Consider the following 27,240-nt stretch of genomic DNA (forward strand, 5'->3'; position numbering starts at 1 on the left):
GTAGGATAGAAATCTGACTTGGGAATATTAAAAAAAAAAAAGTGAAATCCAGCTTACATTAGATAACAAATGAAATTTATTGTGGCATCAATTCTAACAGATTCATGATTTTTAAGGAGCAGTCCACAGAAGCTTCTTTCATATATTCAACCACATGAAATACACTACTAGGCTGTAAACTGTGGGGAGGGGTATGGAAGGTAGACAGATCAAGGTTAGGAAATTTTTGGAAAAAAAATGTTTCAAGTTGGGAAGTTGAATCTACTGATAGAAAACCTGTTGATGTGGCCAACCATAAATTCTACTTTTGTAAAGAAAGAAATAAAGCTGGGCAGATTATTGAAAAAGTCAAATAGGATTATGACAAGTTGAAACAGTTTTATAAGCGCCATATCAAAACTAGGCAGTATTTATCTTTCTAGGTCATTTACATGATGGCTATGGTAGAATTGAAATGTCCCCTGACCCTCTGTATCTGCCTATGCACTCTGCAGCCTAAGACCAAAATAGTTCATAAACAAAAGCCTCGAGTTTGCTTACTAAAGAGAACATGCAGCTTCTTGAACATCTTTCAGGTGTATACATACCAACCAGTATTATATATATATATATACATTTTTTTGAAACAGGATCTTGCTCTGTCATTCAGCATGGAACGCAGTGACATGTTCACAGCTCACTATAGCCTCCAACTCTTGGGCTCAAGTGATCCTCCTTCCTCAACCTCCTCAGAGCTGGGACTACAGGCATGTGCCACCATGCCTGGCTAATTTTTTAATTTTTTTGTAAAGACAGAATTTCACTATGTTGCCACGGCTGGTTTTGAACTCCTGGCCTCAAGCAATTCTCCCACCTCAGCCTCCTAAAGTGCTGGGACTACAGGTATGAGCCACAGCCTCAACCAATACTGTTTTGCTGATCCTTCAAGAGACTTAGGAACTGTCACCTTTAATTGTACATATTCTAAATATTGTTTCATTTACATGCAAAAAATTAGAGGGACAGGATTTTGAAGAGATCAATGTTCATGAGGTTTCTTTGGCTTCCTTTAACGCTGATCCTTTAATGCTTTCTCTTCCTAAATTTCAGCAACAAGATCAGAATTGTGGAATTTCGAACTTGGAAGAAAGTATAAAATTTACTGGAGTCTCCTACTTCATCTCCATTTACTAACTAAAACAAATAAGAATCAGAGAAGACACGGCTGTAGTTAGTCTCTAAAGCAAAAGTAGAACTAAACCGAGAAAATCCAGGTTTCCTAACAAATGATGTAAATGCTTTCTACTGTAGTGTAGAGATTAGAAAACTCATTTTAACATACTTTATTAATTTGCCATATCATTTTTCATATTCTCTCCCTTCCCTATCCTCCTTTAAGATTCAGCAAAATTTTTAATGTGAAGAATAAAAAGTGGTTTTGATACTCTCTCCAGAGTATCAGATTTCTAAAAAGAGCTGACACAAAGCACTTTTATAAGCAATTTTAATGTAAAGGCACTGACAGTATGCAAATAAGGCACAAAGCCAAGCTTTAGAAATGAACTAGACAGATGATGAATTCACATGGTGCCATTTTTAAGATTAGACTTTAGTCATGTGTTCTTATTCTTTGTTGGTGGACAAGCCACAGCAACCTGACCTCAGTTTTGCTACCACAATAGATGCACACCTGGATTAGTAACGGACAGAATGAGCTACTTACCAAGTCTCATTTTTTTGGCAGTGTCTGTTCACGCCACCCCCATCCTGTTCTACTTCAAAGTCAGAAGGAAATGAAGCCACAATGTGAACAAAAGAGCTCTAACATTTTTTTTCTCCTGCTGACTCCCTCCCTCTTCACTGTCCTCCCCACATAGAGCTACTCTACCCAACTTTGGCTGTAGTGTGACATCCCTGCCTGCCCGAGGAAGAAACGATGAGCAGGGACTGCAACTGCAGACAAGTGTCACCCAGAAGCCACAAGCTTCTGTAAGCACCAGGTCTACAGACTACGCAAGGCATAGCAATGGCATTATCACTGGAAGAATTCGTCCACTCTCTTGACCTCAGGACCCTACCCAGGGTTCTAGAAATCCAGGCAGGCATCTATTTTGAAGGTAAGCACTCCCCAAAGCCTTGACTGGCTAGAGCATTCTTGTATACACTCTGGAAAATTGGAGAGGGAAATTTTAACAGCAAATATGTGAGTTCTGCTGAAGGAAAAGTGATCAGAAAGGGGAGAACGTAATGAACTGACCAATGAATAGTCAAGAGCCAATAGTGTGGGAGAAGGAAGAAACTAGATTGAACTCTGGGACAGAGAGAAATAAGGAATTGAGTGAAGCTTCTTGAGCTTTCTGTAGGCCTTGAGTGGTGAACTATTTCTGCCTTTGCTTTGAAATTGATTGTAATCAAGAATGACAAATTTCGTTATCAATATTTATGTTTCTACAATGTAAAAAAGATTTAGCTTGCTAAAATAGAAGCAACTATCAAAGGCACAGTGTTTATAAAGAATTATTTCCAAATATTTCCCAAACTTTTAACTTCTAAATGTTGCTCATGCTCATGTTTTTCTCACTCTGTAGTGGCCTAACTCCTAATTCCTTAAATAATGAAGATTTTCATTTGAAAGTATAGAAATTATTGCTACAAGATAATTTTTTTTTAAATTGACATTGAAAACTCAGAGTTCAATTAAACTTATTGAATAATAAGATAATGAGTTTTGGTGTAACTTATTATATTAATTCAGAGAAAAGAATATTAAAATCTCCAATACATAACCCAGAATCTTTACGTAGTTAGTTTGAATATACACAATAAAATTAGCAATTTTCTAGGTGTATTTCTAGTTACCAATAATGGTAGAATTGAAGCAGCTGTAGAATCAGATCAAGCCAAACTACCAGGAAAATAACTTAAGTATTGGCAGGCAGGCCTTTCCTCTTCATAGACAAAATAATATATTACGTATTATGTTGCAAAGTAAAAGAAAAATTAACAAATGTCAGCTCCAGTTTTTTTTAATACACACACACACACACACACACACACACACACACACACATACACAAATATACACACATACTTGCAAGTGGTAAATTAATATCAGCTGTTATCAGCTTAGTGTACAGTTTTATTCAATTAATTCATAAGTTGATTCTTGAATCAGACTGTTTTGCCATGTTTAATCATATTTTTGATGTCTCTATTTCTAAGCCAGCTCCAAATCATTTTTGCCTCATGCTTTGTGTTTTTTAGGCTTTATGTAAGAAGTTTTCTCTATGTCTACATTAAAAAGATATTTTCCTATATTGTTTTTATCAGCTTTACAGTTTTATATTTTGCATTTAGTTTTTAGTCTTTGCAGGACACTGCTGTGAATTACACAGGGATCCAATTTTAGTTGTCCCTATAACAGTTCACCTGATTTCCAGTTACCATTTGCTAAGCTGACAATCTTTCACCCATTGACTTATGTTGCCTCCTTTAAATCATATTGTATATTCTCCTCTGTATCAGTCTGTCTCTAAAACATCTCTTTTATTTCATTAGCTTACTTTTTTCTTAATTGCCCCCAAATCACACTATTTTTGTAACTGTAGCCTTGGAATAAGTGTTAATATAGAAACAGTGTGTAGACCAATCCCTTGTTTTCAATCTTTTTTTTCCTAAATTGGCTTAGATATTCATAGACTTTAAAATTTTCTTTACAAATACATAATATGTATGCATATTTATGGAATACATGTGATATTTTGATACAATGTGTAGTGATCAAGTAACAGTAATGCAGATATTCATTACCTCAAACATTTACCATTTCTTCATGTTAGGAACATTTCAATTCCATTACTCTAGTTATTTAAAAATATATAGTAAATTATTTTGAGCTATAGTCACCCTATCATACTGCCAGACACTAGATCTTATTCCTTTTAACTGTATTTTTGTACCCATTAATCAGCCAACCCCTCTCTATCCCCCTCCCGTTACTCTTCCCAGTATCTGATAGCCATCATTCTAGTCTCTATCTCCATGAGATCAATATTTTTAGCTCCCACAAATGAATGAGAACATATGATATTTGTCTTTCTGTGCCTGGCTTATTTCACTTAACGTAATGTCCTTCAATTCTATCTGTGTTGTTGCAAATGACAGGATTTCCTTCTTTTTAATGGCTGAATAATATTCCACATTTTCTTTGTCTATTCATCTGTTGATGGACATTTAAGTTGATTTCACGTCTTGGCTATTGTGAATAGTGCTGCAATAAACATATAAGCATGGATATCCTTTAATATACTGATTTCTTTTCTTTTGGATATATACCCCACAGTGGGATTACTAGGTCGTATGGTAGTTCTATTTTTTTTTTTTTTTTTTTTTTTTGTGGAACCTTCACACTGTTTCTCATAGTGACTGTACTGATTTACATTCCCATCATCAGGGTACAAATGTTCCCTCTTCACCACATCCTCTCCATCCATTATTTTTTGTCTTTTTGATAAAAGCCATTTTAACTGGGGTGAGATCATATCTCATGACTTTTTAAATGAGTTTCCTGCTAAGTGGGATTTTTATTGGATTTATTGATTTGATAGATTAATTTGGAAAGAATTGACATTTTATATTGTTTTAAGAAAAAACGTAGTATGTGTCCCTCTATGTATCCATATCATCTTCTTTACACCTTATTACTTTACTACTATGTTGTACTTCAATTAAGAGGAAAAAATAGTGAATACTTTGATCATTTTCACAATGTAAACACATTCATGTAACCATTACCCTGCTCCAGAAATAGAAAATTCCAAGTATTCCAGAAGCCCTATTTTGTGCTCTTTCTCAATTATTATCTACCATCTCCCTCAAGGATAACCACTATTATGACTTTTGTCCATTTATGATCTTTACATAAATGGAAAATTATAGTATGTATTCTTTTCTGGTTGGTGTATCTGTTTAACATTACAGTTGTGAAATTAATCCATGCTGTTTTATATAGTTCATTCATTTTCAGTATGTATATTATTCCATTGGATGGATATACTACAATTTATTAATTCTACTGCTAATAGGCATTTGGATTATTTCTGGTTTGGCATTTCCAGTAATTTTGTCATGAAAATTTATGTACATGTGTGCCTACATGTATATGCATTAAATAATAGGGCATAAAAGTAAGTGGGATTACAATGTCATATTGTATGTGTACATTCAGCCTTGAAAAATAATGAAAAACAAGCTTTTTAAGTAATCCAATTTACATTCCTACAAGCAGTATATGTGTGTTCCAATTAACTCATATGCTTAGTAACACAATATTATCAGTCTTCTTAATTTTAGTCATTCTGGCATGAGTATAGTGGTAGCTCATGGTTTTAGTTTTCATCTCCCTGATGACTAATAAGATTGAGCACCTTTTCATATATTTATCTGATTTTTGGAAATGTCCTTTTTTTGCAGAGGTGGTTTATATCTCTTTCTCATTTTTCTGTTGAATTTTATAAATTTTTATTATTGATTTGATAAAGTTTATATGTATTTGGGATACTTACTCTTTGTCCATTTTCTGTGCTGCAAATGTACTTTCTCAGCCTATGAAATAGCTTCATATTTCATTTTCAAAATGGTGTCTTTTAATGAACGAAAGTTTTCCACTTTAGTGTTAGTGTAGTCAAAGTGTAGTTATTTTTCTTTTTCTGTGTTGTCAACGAAATTTTTCTTTAATGTAAGTTCATGAAAATATTATCTATTATCTTCTAGAAATTCTATTGTTTACTCTCACCTTTAGATCTGCAGCTTACCTGGGTTTATGTTTTTGTATATGATTTGAAGTTGAGACCAATGCTTATTTTTTTCTTCTGTAGAGTCAGTTGGTGCAGTGAGGTTTATTGAAAAGCTGCCTTTTTTTCTATCATCTTACTCTGTTATCCTTACTCAGAAACAGTGTCCATACATGCCTGGGTCTTTTTCCATGACATTTATGCTGTTCTATTCATCTACTTGCTATCCTTACATCAACTGTCCTTGTCTTAAATAATGTGGGTATACAATATCTAATATATACTTTATATTACATTACATATAATAATATGCTACAGAGCCATGGTTCTCAGACTCGGTTGTGCATTACAAATACCTGGATTAATTTTAAAACATAAACACCTAGGATTCTGCTCAAGAGATAAAGATTTAATTATGTAAAAGGTAAGGCATCACCATCAGGTTTTTAAAAATCTTCCTGATGATTATAATACATAGCCAATTTGATAACTACCACTTTAGAATGAGTTCTCTCAATTTATTATTCCCCTTCATGTTTGGCACTTTGAATTTTCACATACATTTTAGAATTAACTTATCAACTTCCACAAAGTCCTCCTGTAAGTTTGATTAGCTGTGCATTGGTTTGGAGAAAATTGGCATCATTTTAAATTAAGTGTTCTGACCCACTAATCTGGTATAGCTCTCCAGTAATTTAAGTCTATTTCATTTCTGTCAGTAACATTTCATAATTTTTAATGCACATCTTTTACTTTTTCAGGTTTATTTGTAGTTATTTGATTTTTTCATGCCATTTTAAATGATATCTTTAAAACCATTCCTTTTCTCTTTGTTGTACTTATTGAATTTTAACAATATATTATATATTTTTAAGTTATTTTGGATATGTTATGTGTACTCTTGTGTTGTCTGAGAATATTGATGGATTTTGCTTGTGGTATAATACTGAACAGAGGTAATAATAATAAAAAAGATCTTATTCAAAACCACTAAGAGCAATTTTCAGTAATTCACCATTAAACATGTTTGTTTTACATTAAATTAGTTCTAGTTTTCCAAAAGGTTTTAAAAACAAATCTATGTTTGATGTTTGTCAAATATTCTTTTTGTAACTCTTATGATGATTACTTTTTTTAACATTAAAAAAATGTTAAAGATGCATTTAATTGTGGAATATGACCATTTGGGTCATATGTCACTGAATTTGGCTTAATTTTTGTTGTTGTTAGAATGTATCTCTTTTAGGGACTGATATATAGTTTTTATGTTTTGTAATATCCTAGCCAAACTTCAGTATCAAGTTAGCTGAAATTATGGAAATTCTTGGATCGAGTCTTTTGTTACTTTCCTAAAGATTTTATGTAACTTTAGCAATATTTGTTATTTAAATATTTAATAGAATTTTTAATGAAGGCCTTCTGAGCTGAGATTTCTAATACAGAAATGTTTTAAATTATGACTTCAATTTTTTTAATGGTAAAGTCTTTCCATCCACGAGCATAGTTTATCTCTATTTTAAAAAGAGAATAAAATGTCTTCCACATAATTTGTTACCATTTAAAAAGGTATCTCTATAGAGCTCTTATGTATCCTAGGCTAGTTCCTAGAATGCACACACACGTATCGTGTGTATATGTTTCTATATGGACTATCATATTTTGTCTGTTTCCCCTTGGTTGTCACTAAAGTAAAGAAATGCAGTTAAATATGATTAGCAATATTTATAAATTCCCTTGTTAATTCTAATAGTTTATATTTTTTATTTCACTGGTTTTCCTGAATAGATATATCAGAAACATTGGGTTGTGTCTCTTTCTTACCACAAATGTTTTTTTTTTACCTTTTTATTATAGGTTAGAGCCTTCACTATTATGTCAAGCAATAGTGGATATCCTTGTCTTATTCCTAGTCATAAAGAAAATCATCTAAAGTTTCTCATTAATATATTATGACCTGCATTTTGGTATTTAACCTTTACTTAATTAAGGAAGTTCCCATCTATTCTTTGCTTTCTATGTATTTTCATAATAAATAGGTACTGAACTTAATCAATGCTATTCCATCATTTATTAAGATAAAATGTGATTTACTTTCTTCAGGGTGTTTATGTGAGTTAACATTAAAGATTTTTCAAATGTTGGAGAATCCTTTCATAAAAATATATATATCATATATAAATATATATATTTTTTCAAAAGGTATTTCTTTTTTAAAATACAATGTAGGAGTTTGATATTATATTTAGGATTTTAAAATTTAATCATAACTAAAATGAGCCAATAGACTTATTCATTTTAGATTTAAGATAACATTAGCTTCTGAAAATGAGTTACATAAATTGTGTTATTTCTATTTTCTGAGATAATTTTCTAAAAATAGGTTTAACAGTCTTCTTAAAAATTTGTTAAGAGTGCTCTTGAATGACCTACTGAGAATGGAATTATTTTAGAGAGAAGCCAGAATTTGCTTGTGTTAATATTCTCTGTGTTTTGTTTCTATTATTATTTCAGATTCTGTCTCATTTATTTTCTTGTCTTTTTTCTGTCTTGCTCCTTTTCCAGCCTCCTATGTGAAATCAGCAGCCATGTTTAATACTTGTTTTTGCTTCTTGATAAATGTGTTTAAAACTATAATTTTTCTCTAAGTACTTTTTAAACTATTTTCTATAAATTTTGCCATGTAACATTATTATTATTCCTCAGTTCTAATTATAATGTATATCTTTTTAAATCCAATACCCATTAATTCTGTTTATTTAGTGACCATATAAGATTTTGTTTGCTATCTTTTTGCTTTTAACTAATAATTTTATTATATTTGGTTGAAGATTGATAGTCTTTCTTTGGAACTGATTGCGGTTTCCTTTATTTTGTGATATGAAACATGTTCTACTTTGGAAATACTTCCTGTGTGCTCAAAAAAAGTATGCTTTGTGTTTTGGTATAACACCTCTCTTTATGTGCCAAGTAGCTTGAGTTTTTATTTATTTTGCTCAGATCATTTTTCTCACCGCTTATTTTTCATATGCTTAGTCTGTCATTTACTTCATAGCTGCACATCTATCTAGTTCACGCTTCATTTCTTTTATTTCATCAAATTTTTTTGAGGCTTAGTTGTTACATGTGCCTACATTCTAGAGTTACATCTTTTTACTGTATGATTATCATCCTTTTTCCTTGATGATCCTTTTTCTTTGTTAGAAAGTGTTACTACTCCGGCTTTCTTTTCGTATATCCTTTTGGAAGCATTTATTTCCAATATTTTGAAGTCTTTTTGTTTTATGTGCAAGGAAACATACTCTTAGTCCCCTTTCTGGCTTTTGTCTCAGTTCAGGCAGTGGAGCCAGGTTCCACCCACCCTGTGGTGGTGATACTCTGCAACAAATTTTGGGGCATGGGAGGTTTGAGGAAATTTGAAAAAGCCTGAGGTCAGGTCATGTGACCAACCCAATTCAAGTATTGGTTTGAATACTCCCAGTTGACAACCACAGTGGCGATAGGGAGCATGTTCTTCTCAAGAACATGTTGCTCAAGCATTTATTATTTTATGAGCCCTATTGATGTGAAGCACAGAATTGTGGGTTATAAACTTAGGACTCTGCCTCCTGGATAAGTTATAAATGAGAGGTGATTCCATGGTCAACTTAAAGCATTCAATATTTGTCCTCTGTTAGGAAAAATAGGTTTCATCATAACCCTAAGGCATCATGTGAAGATTAATTGAGCTATCGTATATAAAGTATTTATCAAAATGACTGGCCCATAGTAATCTTTTAGTAAATCATAACTATTATTATTACTTTAATGCTGGTATATTATAAAGAAACTGGGCAATTATTGCAAAAAGTAAAATAAAACTGATTTTAATTTGTCTGCTGCTACACACACCAATATAAATTGAATATGAAGAAAAACAGTAAAAAATAAAACATTAACAATACCACTTAAACCACATAAAAGTGTGAAACTAAAAAGTTTAAAAAGTGAAAAAATTAACTTTATAAAATAAAAAACTTCCTTATTCCAAAAAAACCCAAAATACATAAAGTGGAAGAAAGACAAACTCTACATTAGGGAAATGTTTATAGAATATAGGGCAGACAGACTGTAAATATCCCGAGTGTTTAAGGAATTACTAAGTGACAATAAACAAAAGTGAATAGAAAGATGTAAAGGGCAGTTCACATATCATACTAATATTTAAAAAGGCAAATCTATCAGAAATGCAACTGAAACAATCATTATTTCTCTTTCAGGTCACAGATATTAAAAGATTCACAAAAGTTATTGTAGGCATGAATGTGTGGAAAGAAGGCAAGGCCCAGTTGGTGGTGTGCAAACAGTTGTGGACTTTGTAGGTTACAACTGGGTAAAACGTATCTATAGAGAAAAATGTTTATGAATATACAACCACTAGAAATTAATTTAAAATATAATTACAAAAAGCAAATTAATGATTATATCATTGAAGCATGTTTTATAGAAAAATGTTAAGCAAGGCTGAAATGGAATAGCTTACATATATTATTATTTTTTTGAGATGGAGTCTTGCTCTGTCTCCCAGGCTAGAGTTCAGTGGTCTGATCTTGGCTCACTGCAACCTCCACCTCCTGGGTTAAAGCGATTCTTCTGACTCAGCCTCCCAAGCAGCAGGGACTACAGGCATGTGCAACCACGCTTGCCTAATTTTTGTATTTTTAGAAGAGACAGTGTTTTACCATGTTGGTCAGGCTGGTCTTGAACTCCTGACCTCAGGTGATCCACCCCCCTCGGCCTCCCAAAGTGCTGGGATCATAGGCATGAGCCACTGCGCCTGGCCAGCTTACATATATTCTAATAATGCATTATCATGCATTGTCAAAGGGTCTAGAATTATAGTTGGGAAAAAAAGTAAAGCCTTCCCCTCTTGGAACTTATATTCTAGTGAATGGGACAAATAACAAACCAATGATAGATTTAGAATATATACAAGTGTCATGAAGCACTGACTGGAGAGTAAAGCAAGGTGAGGTGAAAAGTGATCTTTTGATAGGGTGACCAGGGCAGATTATCTCTGATGAGATGAAGAAATAAGCCATGCCCCCATCTGGAAGAACATCCCTGCTGAGGACAGAACAAGTGCAAACTTCTGAAGAATTTGCTTTGTCTGGGTAAGAAACAGGGAGCAGCTCAGTGGTGCTAAAGACAAGCAGTTAAGGGAAGGCTGATGGGAGAAAGACTGAGGCATGGGCAGGCCCAGACTTTGTAGGCCTTGAAGGCCAGAGTGACACTGAATATGGTGCACAGTGGGCTGGGAAATGGGTAGGACCCGTAAGACATGTTGTCAGGGACGGTCACTCTCAAGAAACGGTTTTGGAACAGAGACTTGAATATTGCGAAGGAATAATCCAAGAAAAGATCTAGGTTCTGGGGTGTTCCAGAGTGAAGAGGCAGTGCAAACGTCTGCAGACCAAAAGGAGCTTAGTCTGTTTGAGGAAGAGAAAACATAGCCCTGTACCTTGAGCATGTATAAAGCAAGGAGAAAAGCATATGAGAAGAGGCTTAAGGAATGGGCAAGAGCGTTTCAAGGAGTTTGGATTTTACGAGAATGCCCCGTTTTTGACCTAATTGACCAGTTTGAGGCAGTAGACCAAGACCTGATTGTCATTTAAGGAAGATCACTAGCTACTTTGGGGAGAATAGGCAATAGGGAAGCAAAAGTGGAATGACATTAGCACACTGCAATAATCTAGAGAGGAGGTGATGGTGTTGATGTAGTGTGAAGAGAAAGGAACAGTTCAGGAGGTGCTTTGGAGGCAAAAATGTCAGCAATTTTTTTTTTTTTTTTTTTTTTTTGAAACAGAGTCTTGCTCTGTCACCCAGGCTGGAGTACAGTGGTGCAATCTTGACTTACTACAACCTCTGCCTCCCAGGTTCAAGTGATTCTCCTGTCTCAGCCTCCCGAGTAGCTGGCTTGTTTATTTTTATTATTATTATTTTGTATTTTGAGGAGAGACAGGGTTTCACCATATTGGTGAGGCTGGTCTTGAACTCCTGACCTCAGGTAATCCATCCACCTCAGCTTCTCAAACTGCTGGGATTACAGGTGTGAGCCACTGGGCCCGGCTGAAAGGTCAGGACTTTCTAGTGGGTTTGAAATTGCTGTAAGAAAATGAGAAGACTAAAGGATGAATTCAAGATTTTGACCTAAACCACTGAGTAAATGTTTGTGTATTTGACAGAGTTATGAAGACCAGGGGAAGAGGTTTTAGTGAGTACAACAAAAATTCTATTTTGGACATATTAAATATATGTAAATATTTATTACTCAGCCAAGTAGCTATTTCAAGTTAAGCAATTAAAAAGCCAGTTTGGGCAGAGAAGATGCTTGTGGTTGGAATGCCCATGTATGACCTAATTGATCAGAAATTTGATCAAAAACCTCATCAATTGGTCATGTCCTTTGCAGGGACATGGATGAAACTGGAAACCATCATTCTCAGCAAACTAACACAAGAACAGAAAACCTAACACCGAATGTTCTCACTCATAAGTGAAAGTTGAACAATGAGAACACATGGACACAGGGAAGGGAACATCACACACTGGAGTCTGTTGGGGGTGGGGGCTAGGGAAGGGATAGCATTAAGAGAAATACCTAATGAGATGATGCAGGGATGGATGCAGCAAACCACCATGAAACACGTATACCTAGGTAACAAAGGTTCTGCACATGTATCCCAGAACTTAAAGTATAATAAAAAAATACATAAAATAAAATAAAAATTGAAAAACTTTATCAATTTAAAAAAGAGAATGCATCTTTCCATATGTGTATTTCTTTACTGATATTTATATTCATTCCAAAGCATACATAGTAATGAAACTATAAAAAAGATTAAATTTATATCTTATATAATTTTAATTTTTGTTAGTATAATCTTTTTTCTCACAAAAGCTATTAACTCTATCATAACAAAATAACTAGTTTTTAAATTGATACATAATTGTACATATTTATGGGGTATGTATAATATGTTGATTCATACATACAGTGCATAGTGATCAAGTTAGGGTAATTAGGATAACTTTTACCCCAAACATTGATCATTTCTTTGTGTTGGGAATATTTCAAATTTTTCTTCCAGTTATTTTTAAATAGACAATAAGTTATTCACCATAGTCACCCCACTGTGCTAATTAATGCCAGACTTTGTTCCTTCTATCTAACTGTATTTTTGTGCCTATGAATCAACCTCACTTCACCTCCTTCTCCCTTCTACCCTCTCTAGCCTCTGGTAACCACCATTCTACTCTTTTCCCTCCATGAGATCAATATCTTGAGTTCCCACATATGAATAATAATATAACATATTAACTATTCATCTCTTTTTAGTGGAAGTAATATTACTGAAAATTATTTAAAATATTACATATTTTTATTACTGAATACTGTTTTGGAAAATGCTGATTATCATGTGACACAGTGTTTCGAATGGTTCTAATTATTTTAGTACTTGTTTTGAATGACAGCTATTGAAGATACCTCATCAAGGTCCCATATACATTATATGTAATCTACTCATAGAGCAGGTTTGTCATTAATAGTTGTGGCTATCACTCTATATGTGAAATAATCTTCATAAATTTCAGGTTATGAATAATTGTCAAAAATCTGATTTTGGCAATTTCATTAGACAGCAATTGTATGCAGGCAATGACAAGCTTGTGCTAATAGAAGATGTGTCATTCTGTCATTTTCTTCCTGATAGGGCCTGCAATCTTCAATTCTCAAATGACTGTGTTGGCATCTTAGGAAGTTTTATTTTTTTGTGTCAGAGCAAGTATAGATAAAATTAGATTATAACAATTCTTAAATCAACTTAACTTCCACTGCATTATGTTTTAGTATATTGAAAGCAAATGAAAAAATGACAATTCTTTTAACTCGTTTTTTTGAAATTCCCAGTCTGTTTCAGTATGTGGCTCACCATACATGTCATATGACTATCTGATGCAGAGATAAATTAGAATTTTTAATATTAAATACTAGCAAGTTTGAAATTAAATATTAGTAATTTTTTTCTGTTAAATATTAGTATAGTTTAGTTTTCTTGTTTCTTTTATGCAGAAATGAATATGAAATTGCAGTGTTTTCCTCTTTAACCTCACATCTTATAATACTTTGTAGAATATGTGGCCCAATTTAGAGATCCCTGCAAAGAGCTAACATAATTGCCATCATGAGTCCCTCTTAGGTTAAAGGTCTGTGTAATTATGTATGAAGTATGTCATAGATTAATTGACATGTGCCATCCTGTCATCTTCAGTTCTTTAAGCCAGCAGTTTATAACCAAAGAAAAAATTTGAGGAAAAAAATTGATATTCATCTTTTCTACTTTTCTTCCTCTTTGAGTACATGGTATGCTTGTACTTCCCAGCCCTTTTCTGGTCACATGAGCACATGACTTGTATTGGCAAATGTACTGAGAACAAAAATAATATGTATAATTTGGTACAGATGCTTTAAGAGCCAGTTCATAATTAAACATATTTCATCATGGTAGATTATGATAAAATGAAGCCTTTAATAAGTTATGTTGCTAAGTGACTACAATTAGCAGAGACCATGTCCTCACCTACCTGTATTGGACATGCAGTGAAATAAGAAATCTACCTTACTGTTCAGTCTCTGAGATTTTTGAGTTTGTTATCTTAGTATGAGCTACACTTTTCTCATTGATACAGTAAATTATTTTTATTATGACTGGAAATGAAGTTATTAAAAAAATTGGAAACCAGATGTATTCTAAAGAGAGTCATGTAATGTCAGGAAAGTTACCTGGGTAATAATGCTACCACATGTTCATAAGAAAGTGATTTTATCACTCTATTCAGGAAACATCTGTTGCTGCTTTACTCCTCATATTGCTAACATTACCACTTACTGCTGTTTACTTTGTACTTGTAACCATTTTGGTGTTGATTTTAAAATCTGGCAAAAAACAAAATTGGTTTGCATTATGATCTTTTTTGATGAGCTGGATATTAAATTTCTTTCACCTTAGAAAAACACATGGGCACAGTTGGTAATTTTATAAATGCAGAAACACAAAATTACCCATAGTACCACCAAACAGAGAGAAATATTGTTAACACTTTGATGTATTCTCTTGCAATTTTTATAAAAATATGAATTAACTTTCAAGAAAAGAAAATTGATGCCCAAATTCCTTTCCCCCATGCTTTCTAGGGAATCTCATCATTTTCCAAAACTTCCATTTATCCCTTTAGTTCAAACCATCATAATTTACTGCTGGGATTATCAAAATCTCCTCCTAAATGCTCTTTCTTCTTTTATTTCTAAACTCTATTCTCAACATAGCATCTAGAGCCATGGATGTCAGATTATGTCACTCCTCTGTTAAAAACCCTCTATTTTTTCTCAACATAAACATCTTACATGGGTAATAAGGCCCTGCATTGTCTCCCTGTTGCATTATTTATCTGAATTTCTTGCTTATTAATCTACTCTTCCAGCCATACTAACCACTTTACTGTCCTCAAATTTGGAGATATTCTCCTGCCTTAAAGCTTTGCTCACACTCTTCATCTGGAAAACTCTTCTTCAGGATATCGACTTGACTAACTCCCTTCTCTGTGAGACTTACCCCAACTACCTCTTTATTTCTGCAATTTTTCTACTCCCCTTTTCCTAGATTCCCTATCTTCCATATTCTGGTCTTCATTTTCTTCTGTACTAAAGCATCTAGCTCTTTCTTACATGTAAGTTAAATATAGCATGTTTTTCTGTCCTCTCTTATTAGATTTTTCTTACAGCTTTATCAAGGTATAATTTTTATACCATAAAATTCAACTATTATAAGTATACAACTGAATGGTTTTAAGTAAATTGATAGAGTTGTATAGTCATCACCAATTTAAGATCATTTTCATGATCTTAATAATTGGCCTGAGTTCTTTGCCATTAATTTCTATTGCCATTTCTAGCCCCAGACAACCACTGATCTGCTTTCTGTCTATAAATTTGCCTTCCGGACATTTCATATAAAGTAAGTCATACAATATGCAATCTTTTGTGTCTGGCTTCTCTCATTTAGTATGTGTTTGTGGTCCATCTTTATTGTAGCATACATCAGTACTTTGTTCCTTTTTATTGGTAAATAGTATTTCATTGTATGGATATACCACATTTTGTTTAACACCAGTTGATGGACACTCAGATTGTTTCATGATTGGAAGTATTATGAATAATGTGTCATTTTACATTTCTACCATTAATGTATGAGGATCCCAGTTTCTCAACATCCACACTAAGACTTGGTATTTTCCCTTTTTATAGCTAGTGGTATCTCATTGTAGTTTTAATTTGCATTTCCTTAATGACAAGTGATGTTGACCACTCTTTCTTAGGCTTATTAGCAGTTTATTTGTCTTCTTTGATCAAATGTCTTTTCGAATCATTCACCATTTGGAATTGCGTTGTCTTCCTTTTATGGAGTTATAAGAATTCTTTTTGTATTCTAGATATTTGATTTGCAAATATATTAGATGTACAATTTGCAGATATTTTCTTTCTTTGGTGGCTTGTGGTTTCATTTTGTTTATGTTGCTTTTTGAAGCACAAGGTTTTACATTGCGGTGAAATCCAATTTATATATATATTTCTTTTTTTTTAAGGGCTCATGCTTTTGGCATCATGTTGCCTAACTTAAGATCGGAAAACTTTTCTCCTTTTTTTCTGATGAGGGTCCCCAAGATGACCCTCAGGTTTACTAACTCTATAAAAGGACTCAAACTCACATAAGCTATTATCCTCATGGTTATGGTTTATTACAGGGAAAAGATAGTCAGCAAAGGGAAAAGGCAGTATAGAGCAGAGTCCAGGAGAAACCAGACATGAGTGGTCAGTTAACCTAGTGGAGACATATGGACAGTGCTTAATTCTCCCACCAATGATATGTGACAACATGTACAAAGTAGTTCTAACCAGAGAAGATGATCTATACTTTCATGTCCAAGGTTTTTTGTGTGGGAAGCCTCATAAACATGGCAAGCCCATGTAACTGACCTTAGCTACTCAGTCTCCAGTCCCTACAAATGTCAAGCTTATACAGTGTGGTCTGGGACCCCAGGTGAACAAAAACAGAAATTTACCTAAGAAGTCATGTTGTTAGCATAAACTTTCTGTGTGGCCCAATGTTCCAAATACACCAAAATACTTTTATGCTCCAAGGTCTGTCAAGAGCGAATTCTTTCTTTGGAATATGTGGGCGTTGAGTACTCCAAGTCTGTGGAGTTAACCCTTTGCTGCCTGGTTTTCTTTTGGGGGAGTTTTCTCTCTTATCTTTGGGTCTATAATCTATTTTGAGTTAGCCTTAATTTTCTTGATCTGTAAATCCAACCAATGGAAAAACTAACTCAACTATGAGTCCAGTTACAAAGCATACTGGGAATAACTCAGGTAGAAAAGTCTCTAGTTGGGAGAAGTGAGGGAATTAACGAAACAAATATCTGGGTGAATGGTGTTTCAAGCTGAGGGAAACATCTTTAGCAAAATGTTATGGCAAGAACGTGTTGGCATATTACAGGAAAAGTGAGAAACCAATGAGCCTGGAAGGAGGGGGAGAGTGATCAGAAATGATCTGAGAGATACCATGGTGGAGAAGCACATACAGCTCTTTTGGACATTGCAATGTCCAGTGGGTCAACTGTAGATACTAAAGTAAATTAGCCAAAATCACCTAACCTAATGCTAGAACTTATTTCTGAACTATGAATTTAGAGAGCACGAGTCACTTATTTTTACTTTTTATCAAAAAGAAAAATGTTGATGAAGCCACACATACATTTGTAAAAGTCAAAGCATAGTTGTGTTTAACTGAGCCCAAAAATATGATCCTCAAAAGTTTTTCTTGTAACAATTTGTAAATGCCAGGAAGTTGTTATTCCCCTCTTCAGAGTTATGATTTTTCAGTACTATATTTTGGATGTATTACATTTCTTGTTCCAGCAAATAATATGTTCCTACTTCTTGTTCCTGCAAAGAATATGTTAAAATCATGGAAATTATTCCCTAAGATTGTTTATCTATCTACCTTCATTTCTTCCTTCTTTTCTTTCTTTTCCTCTTTCCCTCCCTAATTTTTTCTAGAAAATGAATAAAGCATGGTCTTGATCCTTAAAAATTCCAAAGACTAGTAAAAGTACATAGTGGTTTTTATTTTTTTATTAGTATTCATAAAACAATTTGAAAGTTTTTCTAACTGACATGAACTGTTTGAGAACACTGGTGAGAGTATAACTTGCTGCCCAGAAAAGTCAGAGAAAGCTTAACAAGATGTGATGATAATTTCACTAGGACTTGAAACTCAAATAGAAGATACCCTGGTAACTAAGAAACTTTCAGAATGAGAGAAAATTGTTTAGAAGGTTATACAAGTTTGAAAATTCAAAAGGGGGTTCAAACACTTCTCAGGGAATAGTAGAAAAATCAACTCATTTGTGGTCATATTTTAAATGGCTTTTGAATAATAATGAGGATTTTGAATTTCTATTCAATAAGGAACTACAAAAATACATTATTTTTATAATATGTGTTATGGAACTGAATGTATTCCCCACCCTCACCAATTTATATGTTGAAACTCTAACTCCCAGTGTGACTATATTTGAAGACAGGGCCTCTAAGGAAGTGATTAGGTTAAAGGAGGTAACACTGGAGAGACCCTGATCTGATAGGATTAGTGTCCTTATAAGAAGAGACACAGAAAGTTCTCGCTAAATATGCACACATGCATGTGTGCACACACACACACTCAATGAGGAAAGGCTATGTGAGGCCACATGAGCATAGAGAGAAGGCAGCTGTTTGCATGCCAAGAAGAGAACCCTCACCAGAAACTGAATCAACCAGAACCTTGATCGTGAACTTCTAGCCTCCAGAATTATAAGAAAATTAATTCCTATTATTTAAATTACCTAGTCTATGGTATTTCGTTATGGCAGCATGAGGAAAAAAAAATCATCTCATATGAATGTATCAGACATGCTATCATCATAGAACCATATTTAAGATATTTTATGACAAGATATTGATGGCAATTTGGCTACCCAAATTTAGTTGTTGAAGTAAACGTGCCTAGGAAATAACTAGTAGTAACTATGTTTGTCCTGTCTTTCAATAACTTATTACTAATTGAAGTTCGATAAACATGATATTGAAGAATTAACTCTACAATGGATTAAATAAGTATATTGAATGATACTTAGTAAATTATGTATTATATGAACATGACTTTTATGGATCTGATGCATCTAAGGGTTTATACAGCAAAAATCATGCCTACATTAATGCCCATGTAATTATTTTATGGCTAAATGAATTTAATTTTGTTGAGCTCAGTTAAACCAAGCAGTGATGTGTTAGTAAAATCAGGGCAAATTGGAAAATCACAGTATTGTATTCGAGTCACAGGTATTCATATTTCACAGGTTTTAAATACTTAGACAAAACAAAAGCTTTTTTTCTGACTTCTTAAAATTTACAACATTGGTATTGTTTCATATAGACTCAAGTGGAAAGAAATTGTATAAAGTCTAATGAAATATGGTCTATCACATTTCAAAAATCAATTTCAACTAAATAAAAAGAAGTACCAGTATTATTCCACATGAGCTTGTATTTATAAACCTTCGTTGAAGACAAACATTACGTTTCGAAAGTAGAATTTTTTTACATGTTTACATGTAGATAGGAAGAGCAACCTAAACTCACAGATGTTGAAAACTAAATTTTTTATATTTAAGCTTGTAAAGTATGTAAAATTTATTATATCTTGAAACTTATTTCATAATAATTTATTACATAAATTTAAATTTGCACTATTAATGTCAATTTTGTATAGTTGGACACTAAAATGACTGTCAGAATAGAATTTGGAAACCTTAAATATTCGATTTTATTATATGCAAAAATAGTAATTTTAACTATGTGCTTAAAAAGATAATCTCGTTTGAAGAGCTTTTTTTTCTTTAAAAACTTTGAAACCATTTTTTTTTTTTTTTTTTTTTTTTTTTTTTGCTGTGTAAGATGACACTCCCAGCTACTGTATAACTTGTCTACAAGAGTGCCTTTAGGCAATATATTCTAGAAGTCAATAAAAAGTTAACCTTTAGTGCAGACATTACATATTTAAAAATAAAAATATGAAATTTAAGAATGTAAATTTGAAGTTTAAAAGTTTAGTACATTTTTTTTTGTATGTTCTTGAATGGAAAACACTTCTCCATAAAAGTTAGTTTAAGCGGGCCTTATTGTAGGAAAAAACCCTAAAATAGGTGCATTAAAAACAAGCAAATAAGCTTAGATAAAAGCAATTCCAGTTGTATTATTTCCAAAAGCTGTGGAGGAAAATAACTACCAGAATATTTTTTGTGTTATTTACTTAAGTGAAGAAATGCCAAAATGTGGACATTTTTGTACAATGGAGTATATGATTTGCATTTATAATAGAGTGTTCATACTTAAAAATACCTAAGTGCTTTGTTGTTATGTACCAGCTTTGACCATGCAATACTAAGTCACAAAACAAAGTCCTGGCAAATGTTTTCTCCTATAATCCTATATAGATTATATATGTACATTCTTCATTTTGTAAGTATAAACAAATAATGAGCAAGAGAGCAAGTAAAATTTTATTTTTTGATTATCTGCCACATTTTCAATTGCTGTGAGATGAAAATTTTGGTTAAAGATATTAATTAGCTAAATTCATTTTTAACAAGTACAAATTATTGGTCAATTATTTAACACTGAAACATTTACTAAAGAAAAATAAAATCAAGGTTGACTTTAAGATTAGTAGTTTTATGATTTTGTATATTATGATACTGGTAGATTTTGCTAGGCACTGCTAAATGACTAGTGAATAAGTTTTGAAATGAGAGGGGAAGTGACTGCCAGTTAGTGTGCAAAAAAAGGTGGCAAAACTTGGGTTTTAAAAATGTCTGCTTTGATGCAATATTCAAACTCTTGAATATAAAAACTTTAAATTTTAGTTGGAACATCTAATTTGTTTCATACTCAATAAATACTTGGTATCATTGTAGCTCTCAAAAAATAAAACCAAAATTTTAATAAAAGTTGTGAAATGAAATGTATTTAAATGAAATACTTTGTCGCAAAAATAAAACTTTTTACATGGAAACAATCAGTCATTATTTAAAAATGCTTTTTGTTGTTTAAAAAAATAACTTGTTAGGACTAGTTTTTTGGGGGACAATTTTCAACTACTCTATATAATCAGATAGGCTGTCTGATTTTCTAGTTCTCACAAAAAATAAATAGGCCTCAAGAGGGTTTTTGCCTACGTTAGAAGGGTTGGTTTTAGTGATTCAGCATTTATGTCAGTTGAGGAAAGAACACCTGCCCCATAAACAATGTGTGAATTCTAACCACAGACCAAAGTGTTTTTTTTTTTTTTCACTTGTCTTTTGGCATCAGAAAAAGCTTAAAACATATTCAAACAATTTTTTTTTTTTCTTCAGGACTTCTGAAATCCATGTGAGTTCAGAAATAACCATTCATTAGCAGAAACCACTCTGATTTTAAAAATAAGTACCAGTTGTCCTAACCTTCTTATCTAAACATAGCATATGTATTCATTCTAGTAATTTTTAAAAATCGGCAACTATTTAGCGTGCTCAGTTTATGGAATTTTGAAATGATCGTCATCTGAACTAATCTTAGATAAGATAGATACAGGTTTGCCCTTCCTTTCTCCCTCCTTCCGTCCGTCCTCCTTTTTACTTTAGACAATTGAGATTGGATAATTTTAAGGTACTCTTTGAAGCAAATTGGATAATTTTAAGGTATTCTGAAGCAAATCGGATAATTTTAAGGTACTCTTTGAGCACCTGTTGTGTGCTGTGGTGGAACACAACACATGGAAAAGGGGAATATATAAAATAAAACTCTCAGCCGTCAAATTTTCATTCAAAGAAAAGACTCATAATTAGAGAATAATAATAGAGATGGCACCTAAAAGTAGCAGATCAACTGAACATGCATTGCATGCCTTAAAAACAGGAAAACGAGGTGGCTGTGATCCGCATGACTGAGCTAGACCCCATGGAAGAGTCTGGGCAAGGTGGGCTCTGCAGCTGGGAGGAAATGAGGTTCCTGAGGAGGATTAATGGGGGTGCATTTTCCGGTGCTGGTCGGGAAAGTACCAAACTGTGGAACTGGCCAAGGCAGGCCAAGTTGTAAATAGCCAAAGACCAGCTCAGTGACACAGGGTTAGGATCCAATCCAGCAGCTCCAGTTCGTGAAAGGCCAGAAGCAGCGTCTACACCCTTCTTTCCCAACTACAGAGTCTTCCTTTTCTTTCTCTTTCTTTCTCTACACCCTGCCCACGAATAATTTGCTCATTTTTAAAAAAGAAGTAATGTTCTACATTTCTAGTAAATCTGCTAGGTTTTTTTTAGAGTGACACAGCATTCTATATCACTGAAACTGATCTCATTTTGCAGAGGTATTTACACACATTTTTAGAAAATTATTCCATTCAGCAGTTATCAAGAAAGAGAAGAATAAAACTTTCTTTTCATATTAACAGTATCAACAATTATCTTTCTTCATGATACTTAAATGTAAGGAAACAGATAGTAAATGGATGTTCAAGAATATTCATTTATCCTGCTGACATTCTTTGAGTGGTTACCTAATACCTGTCAGAATGCTGAATTTGGAGAAATAAAGATCACACAATCATCCTGGCCTTAACTCTTAAAAAAAATCCAAGCTTCCATTGTAGAGTCAGACATAAGAGTTACAAAGGCATTTTAAGATATGCTATTTGTTAACATATGCTCAATAGGTGAGATGATCATTCCTGGATTGATATTTTTTCTGTCAACTATAATTAGATCACCTGAATTTTCATTATATACCTCAGATAACATTTTTCTCCATGCATTAGAAACAGCATTCTTTTGAAAAAGACTTTTTTTTATAAGTTGGCATCTAGTAAGTTACTTATTGTAACACATGCTTTAAAGTTTAAATATTTTAATCCACAAATACAGAAACCAGAATATAATTTTTAATTTCTGCTGTTAAGATTTTTCTCCTTAGTAGGAACAATAAGCAATTCATTAAAAACCTGACAGTGCAGATTAACTATACAGAAGCCATTCTTCTGACAAGTGACTATAGCAGTGTATTTTTACTGCTGGGCTTCATGCTAGTTGCTTTTCTAATTCAGAACCCTTTGAAAGACAAAACAATTATTCAAGAAAGCATCATGTTTTTGGAAAACCATAGGCTCGTCACTTAATAATATTCAGAAATTTCTATTTATTAATATATTGAAGAATATTAATCTCATTTATTAAAAGTCACTAGAAAAAAATTCATGCCAAACTTTCTGGAGAAAATGATTTTTGTTGCAAATTGCCCAGAATTCATCTTGTCATTCACCCTAATTTGGTTATTTTTGGTCGATACTAATAGCCTTCAGTTATTGAAGTAGATGATAGCTATCAGTCTCTTACCCCATTAATGTGAAGGCCTAGTATAGCCAAAAAAAGCCTAACATCAAATTTTTTCAAATGTAAAAACATTGTCTTTTATTTGTAAACAGACATAAGAAGAGTTGTATGGCCCACATGTCAGCTTGGTGTGGTCCCAGCTGTCTTTTGAAGCTCTCTGACATTACCTTGCCTGAAAAGTTCATTAGAGACTTCTGCAACTGTGTTTCAGCAGCAGGATTCAGCTACCTTTCTTGTTAGAGTCAGATAACAAAACTGTTTTAATCAGCTGCTGAGCTGGAACTGTAGAACATAGGGCCCATGTTGGGTTCACCAGATTCTTAACACCTCTTTGCGAGAACAGGAATGCCTGTTCTATTTGCAACTAATGAACACATTTTGAACATCACTGATTTCACCCATGAAGCAGCCTCACTAAAAACCATTATTCTAATTAACAAAGCCTCTATTAATAGGAAACAAAAGCATGTAATGTCTGTGGTAGCTGTTTTATGAGCGTGGACCTCTGATTAGTCTTCGCATATTGTCTAGCCACCCTGGGTTTTATTTCTGATTAGTGCATCTCAAATGTGAACTAGTATTCTCCCGACCCTCCGTGGTTAAAACTCTTGAACCCATACACACAGGCATACTTCATTTTTTTGTGTGCTTCACAAATAAATATTGCTTTTTTAAAATAAAACAAATTGAAGGATTGTGGCAAACCTGCATCGAGCAATTTTATTGGCACCAAATTTTCCAACAACATGTTCTCCCTTTGTCTCTGTCACATTTTGGTCATTCTTGTAATATTTTAAACTTCATTACTATATTTGTTGGAATGATCTGCAATGAATGATCTTGGATACTACTATTGTTATTGTTTTGGGGCATCAAAAACCGTGAGCATATAAGACGGTGAACTTAATCAATGCTATGTGTCAACTGCTCCCTTGACCAGCCATTTGTTCCCTATCTCTCTCTTTCTCCTGTGTCTGCCTATTCCCTGAGACACAACATCAAAATTAGGCAAATCAATAGCCCTACACTGGCTTCTTAAGTGTTCACGTGAAAGGAGGAGTCATATTCTCTCACTTTCAATCAAAAGCTAGAAATGATTAAGCTTAGTGTGGAAGAAACGTCAAGAAACGTCAAAAGCCACAATAGGCTAAAAGCTAGACTTCTTGTGCCAAGCTGTTAGCCAAGCTGTGATTGTAAAGGAGAAGTTCTTAAGAAAATTAAAGTACTACTCCAGGGAATACATGAATGATAAGGAAGAAAAACAGCCTTATCGCTGATAGAAAGTTCTAGTGGTGTGAATAGAAGATCACATCAGCTACAACATTCTTTTAGCCAAATCCTAATTCAGATCAAAGCCCTCAACACCAAGGCAAGACCCTGTACCAACAAAAATATTATGAGTCTCTGAAAACTCAGAGGATTTTTAGTAATTTTTAGCAATACATTATTTTTAAATTAAGGTATATATATTATATTTTAGACATAATTACATGGCATACTTAATAGATTACAGTATAGTATAAATACAACTTTTATATGCATTGAGAAATTAAAAAATTTCTGTGACTTGCTTATTGTAATATTAATTTATTCCAGTGGTCTGTAGCTGCATTTGTAGTATTTCTGAGGTATGTCTGGATGTATCATTATCTAGCTGAAGTATTTTAAGTAAATTATAAGGATATTATAATAATCTTAAACATTTATTTTCACATACGTCCAAGATGCTTTATACTCACTCTGGGTGGAGGCAGACCTAGCCATAGTTAGTTGCTTTCGTTTAGTTTTGTTTTCATACTATACCTTAACTAACTCCTAAATCTATATGCTATTCCAAGTTGATTTATGTTGTCTCCTGACTTTCCTTTATCTGCTTAATGTGCTACAATATTTGTAAACCTAGCCAATCTTTGAAATTTACTAGGGAACTTTAAAATATTACGTATTTTTGCGTTTCACCATGGAGAATCTGATTGAGAATTTTGGAAGATAACTCAAAAAAATCTGTATTTTAAACTTTCCCCAATTGATTCTAAGGCAGTCTATATGTAAACAATTGTTGAAAATGAGCTAGACAGGACCGTCTCTGCTTAAGGATGACCATTTGATGTCAGACACAATGTATCAAGAACTGAACTCTGCTTCCTTTCCAGTTTTTCTGCATCAGTGAATCTTAGTTCCCTATCATTTTCCTAATACCCCAGCACCTCAATCTGGAAGTTAGTTTGATCTTATCTTTTTTCACTTGCAATTCACCAGTGCCTGGTGGTGGATCATTTTGATGTTTGCAGCTGTCATCTTATTTAGACACTTGTTATGCCTGGTTTACTCTGTAACACATCTCATTGCCTCTAGTGTCTCTTGCCACTCTATGACAACTCAGGAACAATTTCTTCCAACAATAATTCTATACTGCCTGCATTTCCAATATATTCTCCTTGAGTTTTCTCCAACCACTGAATTTTTATTTTGTAACCAGATCATCTAGGAAAACGCTGGATGTCAGATAATCTTTTAACACAATTATTTATTCAAATCAGAAAAGTGGTATTTTAAAGTTCTGTAATGCCCTATGAATATTAATAACCAGACATCCAGACTGACTTAATTTGACTATAATCACATGTCAACTACTACATATGTAGAGGATTATACTTTGATTTTTTTGTTGGTAACTTCACCGGCATGACAGAACAAACAAGGTGACTCATGACACATAGACAACCAAATTACCAAAGCTCTGAAACAGTCTACCAATGGCAAAACTTCAGCTCTCATCTTTGTTTTTAATCATTTTTTTCACAATAATAACTTCTATTTACTATGCACCTGGACTTGTTCTAGCTTCTTTATACATTTTTTAAAATTATACTTTAAGTTCTGGGGTACATGTGTAGATAATGCAGATTTGTTACATAGGTATACACATGCCATGGTGGTTTGCTGCACCCATCAACCCATCATCTACATTGGGTATTTCTCCTAATGCTATCCCTTCCCTAGCTCCTCAAACCCCATCAGGCCTTGGTATTCCCCTCCCTGTGTCCATGTGTTGTCATTGTTCAATTCCCATTTATGAGTGAAAACATGAGGTGTTTGGTTTTCTGTTCTTGTGTTAGTTTGCTGAGCATGATGGTTTGCAGCTTTACCTGTGTCCCTGCAAAGGACAAGAACTCATCCTTTTTTATGGCTGCATAGTAGTTCAGGTGCATGTGTGCCACTTTTTCTTTATCCAGTCTATATTGATTGACATCTGGGTTGGTTCCAAGTCTTTGCCATTGTGAACAGTGCTTCAGTAAACAAACATGTGCATGTGTCCTTATAGTAGAATGATTTATAATCCTTTGGATATATACCCAGTAATGGGATTGCTGGGTCAAATGGTATTTCTATTTCTAGGTCCTTGAGGAATTGCCACACTGTCTTCCACAATGATTGAACTAATTTACACTCCCACCAACAGTGTAAAAGCGTTCCTATTTCTCCACATCCTTTACATTCTGACTTTTAAATGATGTCTATTCTAACTGGTGTGAGATGGTATCTCATTGTGGTTTTGATTTGCATTTCTCTAATGACCAGTGATGATGAGCTTTTTTTAATGTGTTTGTTGGCTGCATAAATGTCTTCTTTTGAGAAGTATCTGTTCATATCCTTGGCTCACTTTTTGATGCAGTTTTTTTGTTTTTGTAAATGTGTTTAAGTTCTTTGTAGATTCTGGATATTAGCCCTTTGTCAGATGGATAGATCGCAAAAATTTTCTCCTATTCCGAAGGTTGCCTGTTCACACTGATGTTTGTTTGTTTGTTTGTTTTTTCTGTGCAGAATCTCTTTAGTTTAATTAGATCTCATTTGTCAATTTTGGCTTTTGTTTGTTTTTTCTGTGCAGAATCTCTTTAGTTTAATTAGATCTCAT

The 27,240-nt window shown here is 33.4% G+C and overlaps 1 protein-coding gene across 3 annotated transcripts in view; it reads left to right on the top strand.

Annotated features, from left to right (window-relative positions):
- The first annotated feature begins 1,813 nt into the window (after positions 1 to 1,813).
- THEMIS (thymocyte selection associated) overlaps positions 1,814 to 27,240 on the top strand; it is a 241,147-nt gene continuing 215,720 nt past the window's right edge. For 2 of the 3 annotated variants that reach the window (XM_074397500.1, XM_074397502.1), the window contains exon 1: positions 1,814 to 2,096. In XM_074397500.1, the coding sequence (XP_074253601.1) occupies positions 2,006 to 2,096 (91 nt within the window). In that variant the 5' untranslated portion in view covers positions 1,814 to 2,005. The remainder of the gene's footprint in view (positions 2,097 to 27,240) is intronic. The other variant, XM_074397501.1, reaches the window with a different exon arrangement.

This window comes from Saimiri boliviensis, chromosome 4 (assembly GCF_048565385.1).
Source record: "Saimiri boliviensis isolate mSaiBol1 chromosome 4, mSaiBol1.pri, whole genome shotgun sequence".
In the NCBI taxonomy this organism is placed as follows: domain Eukaryota; kingdom Metazoa; phylum Chordata; class Mammalia; order Primates; family Cebidae; genus Saimiri; species Saimiri boliviensis.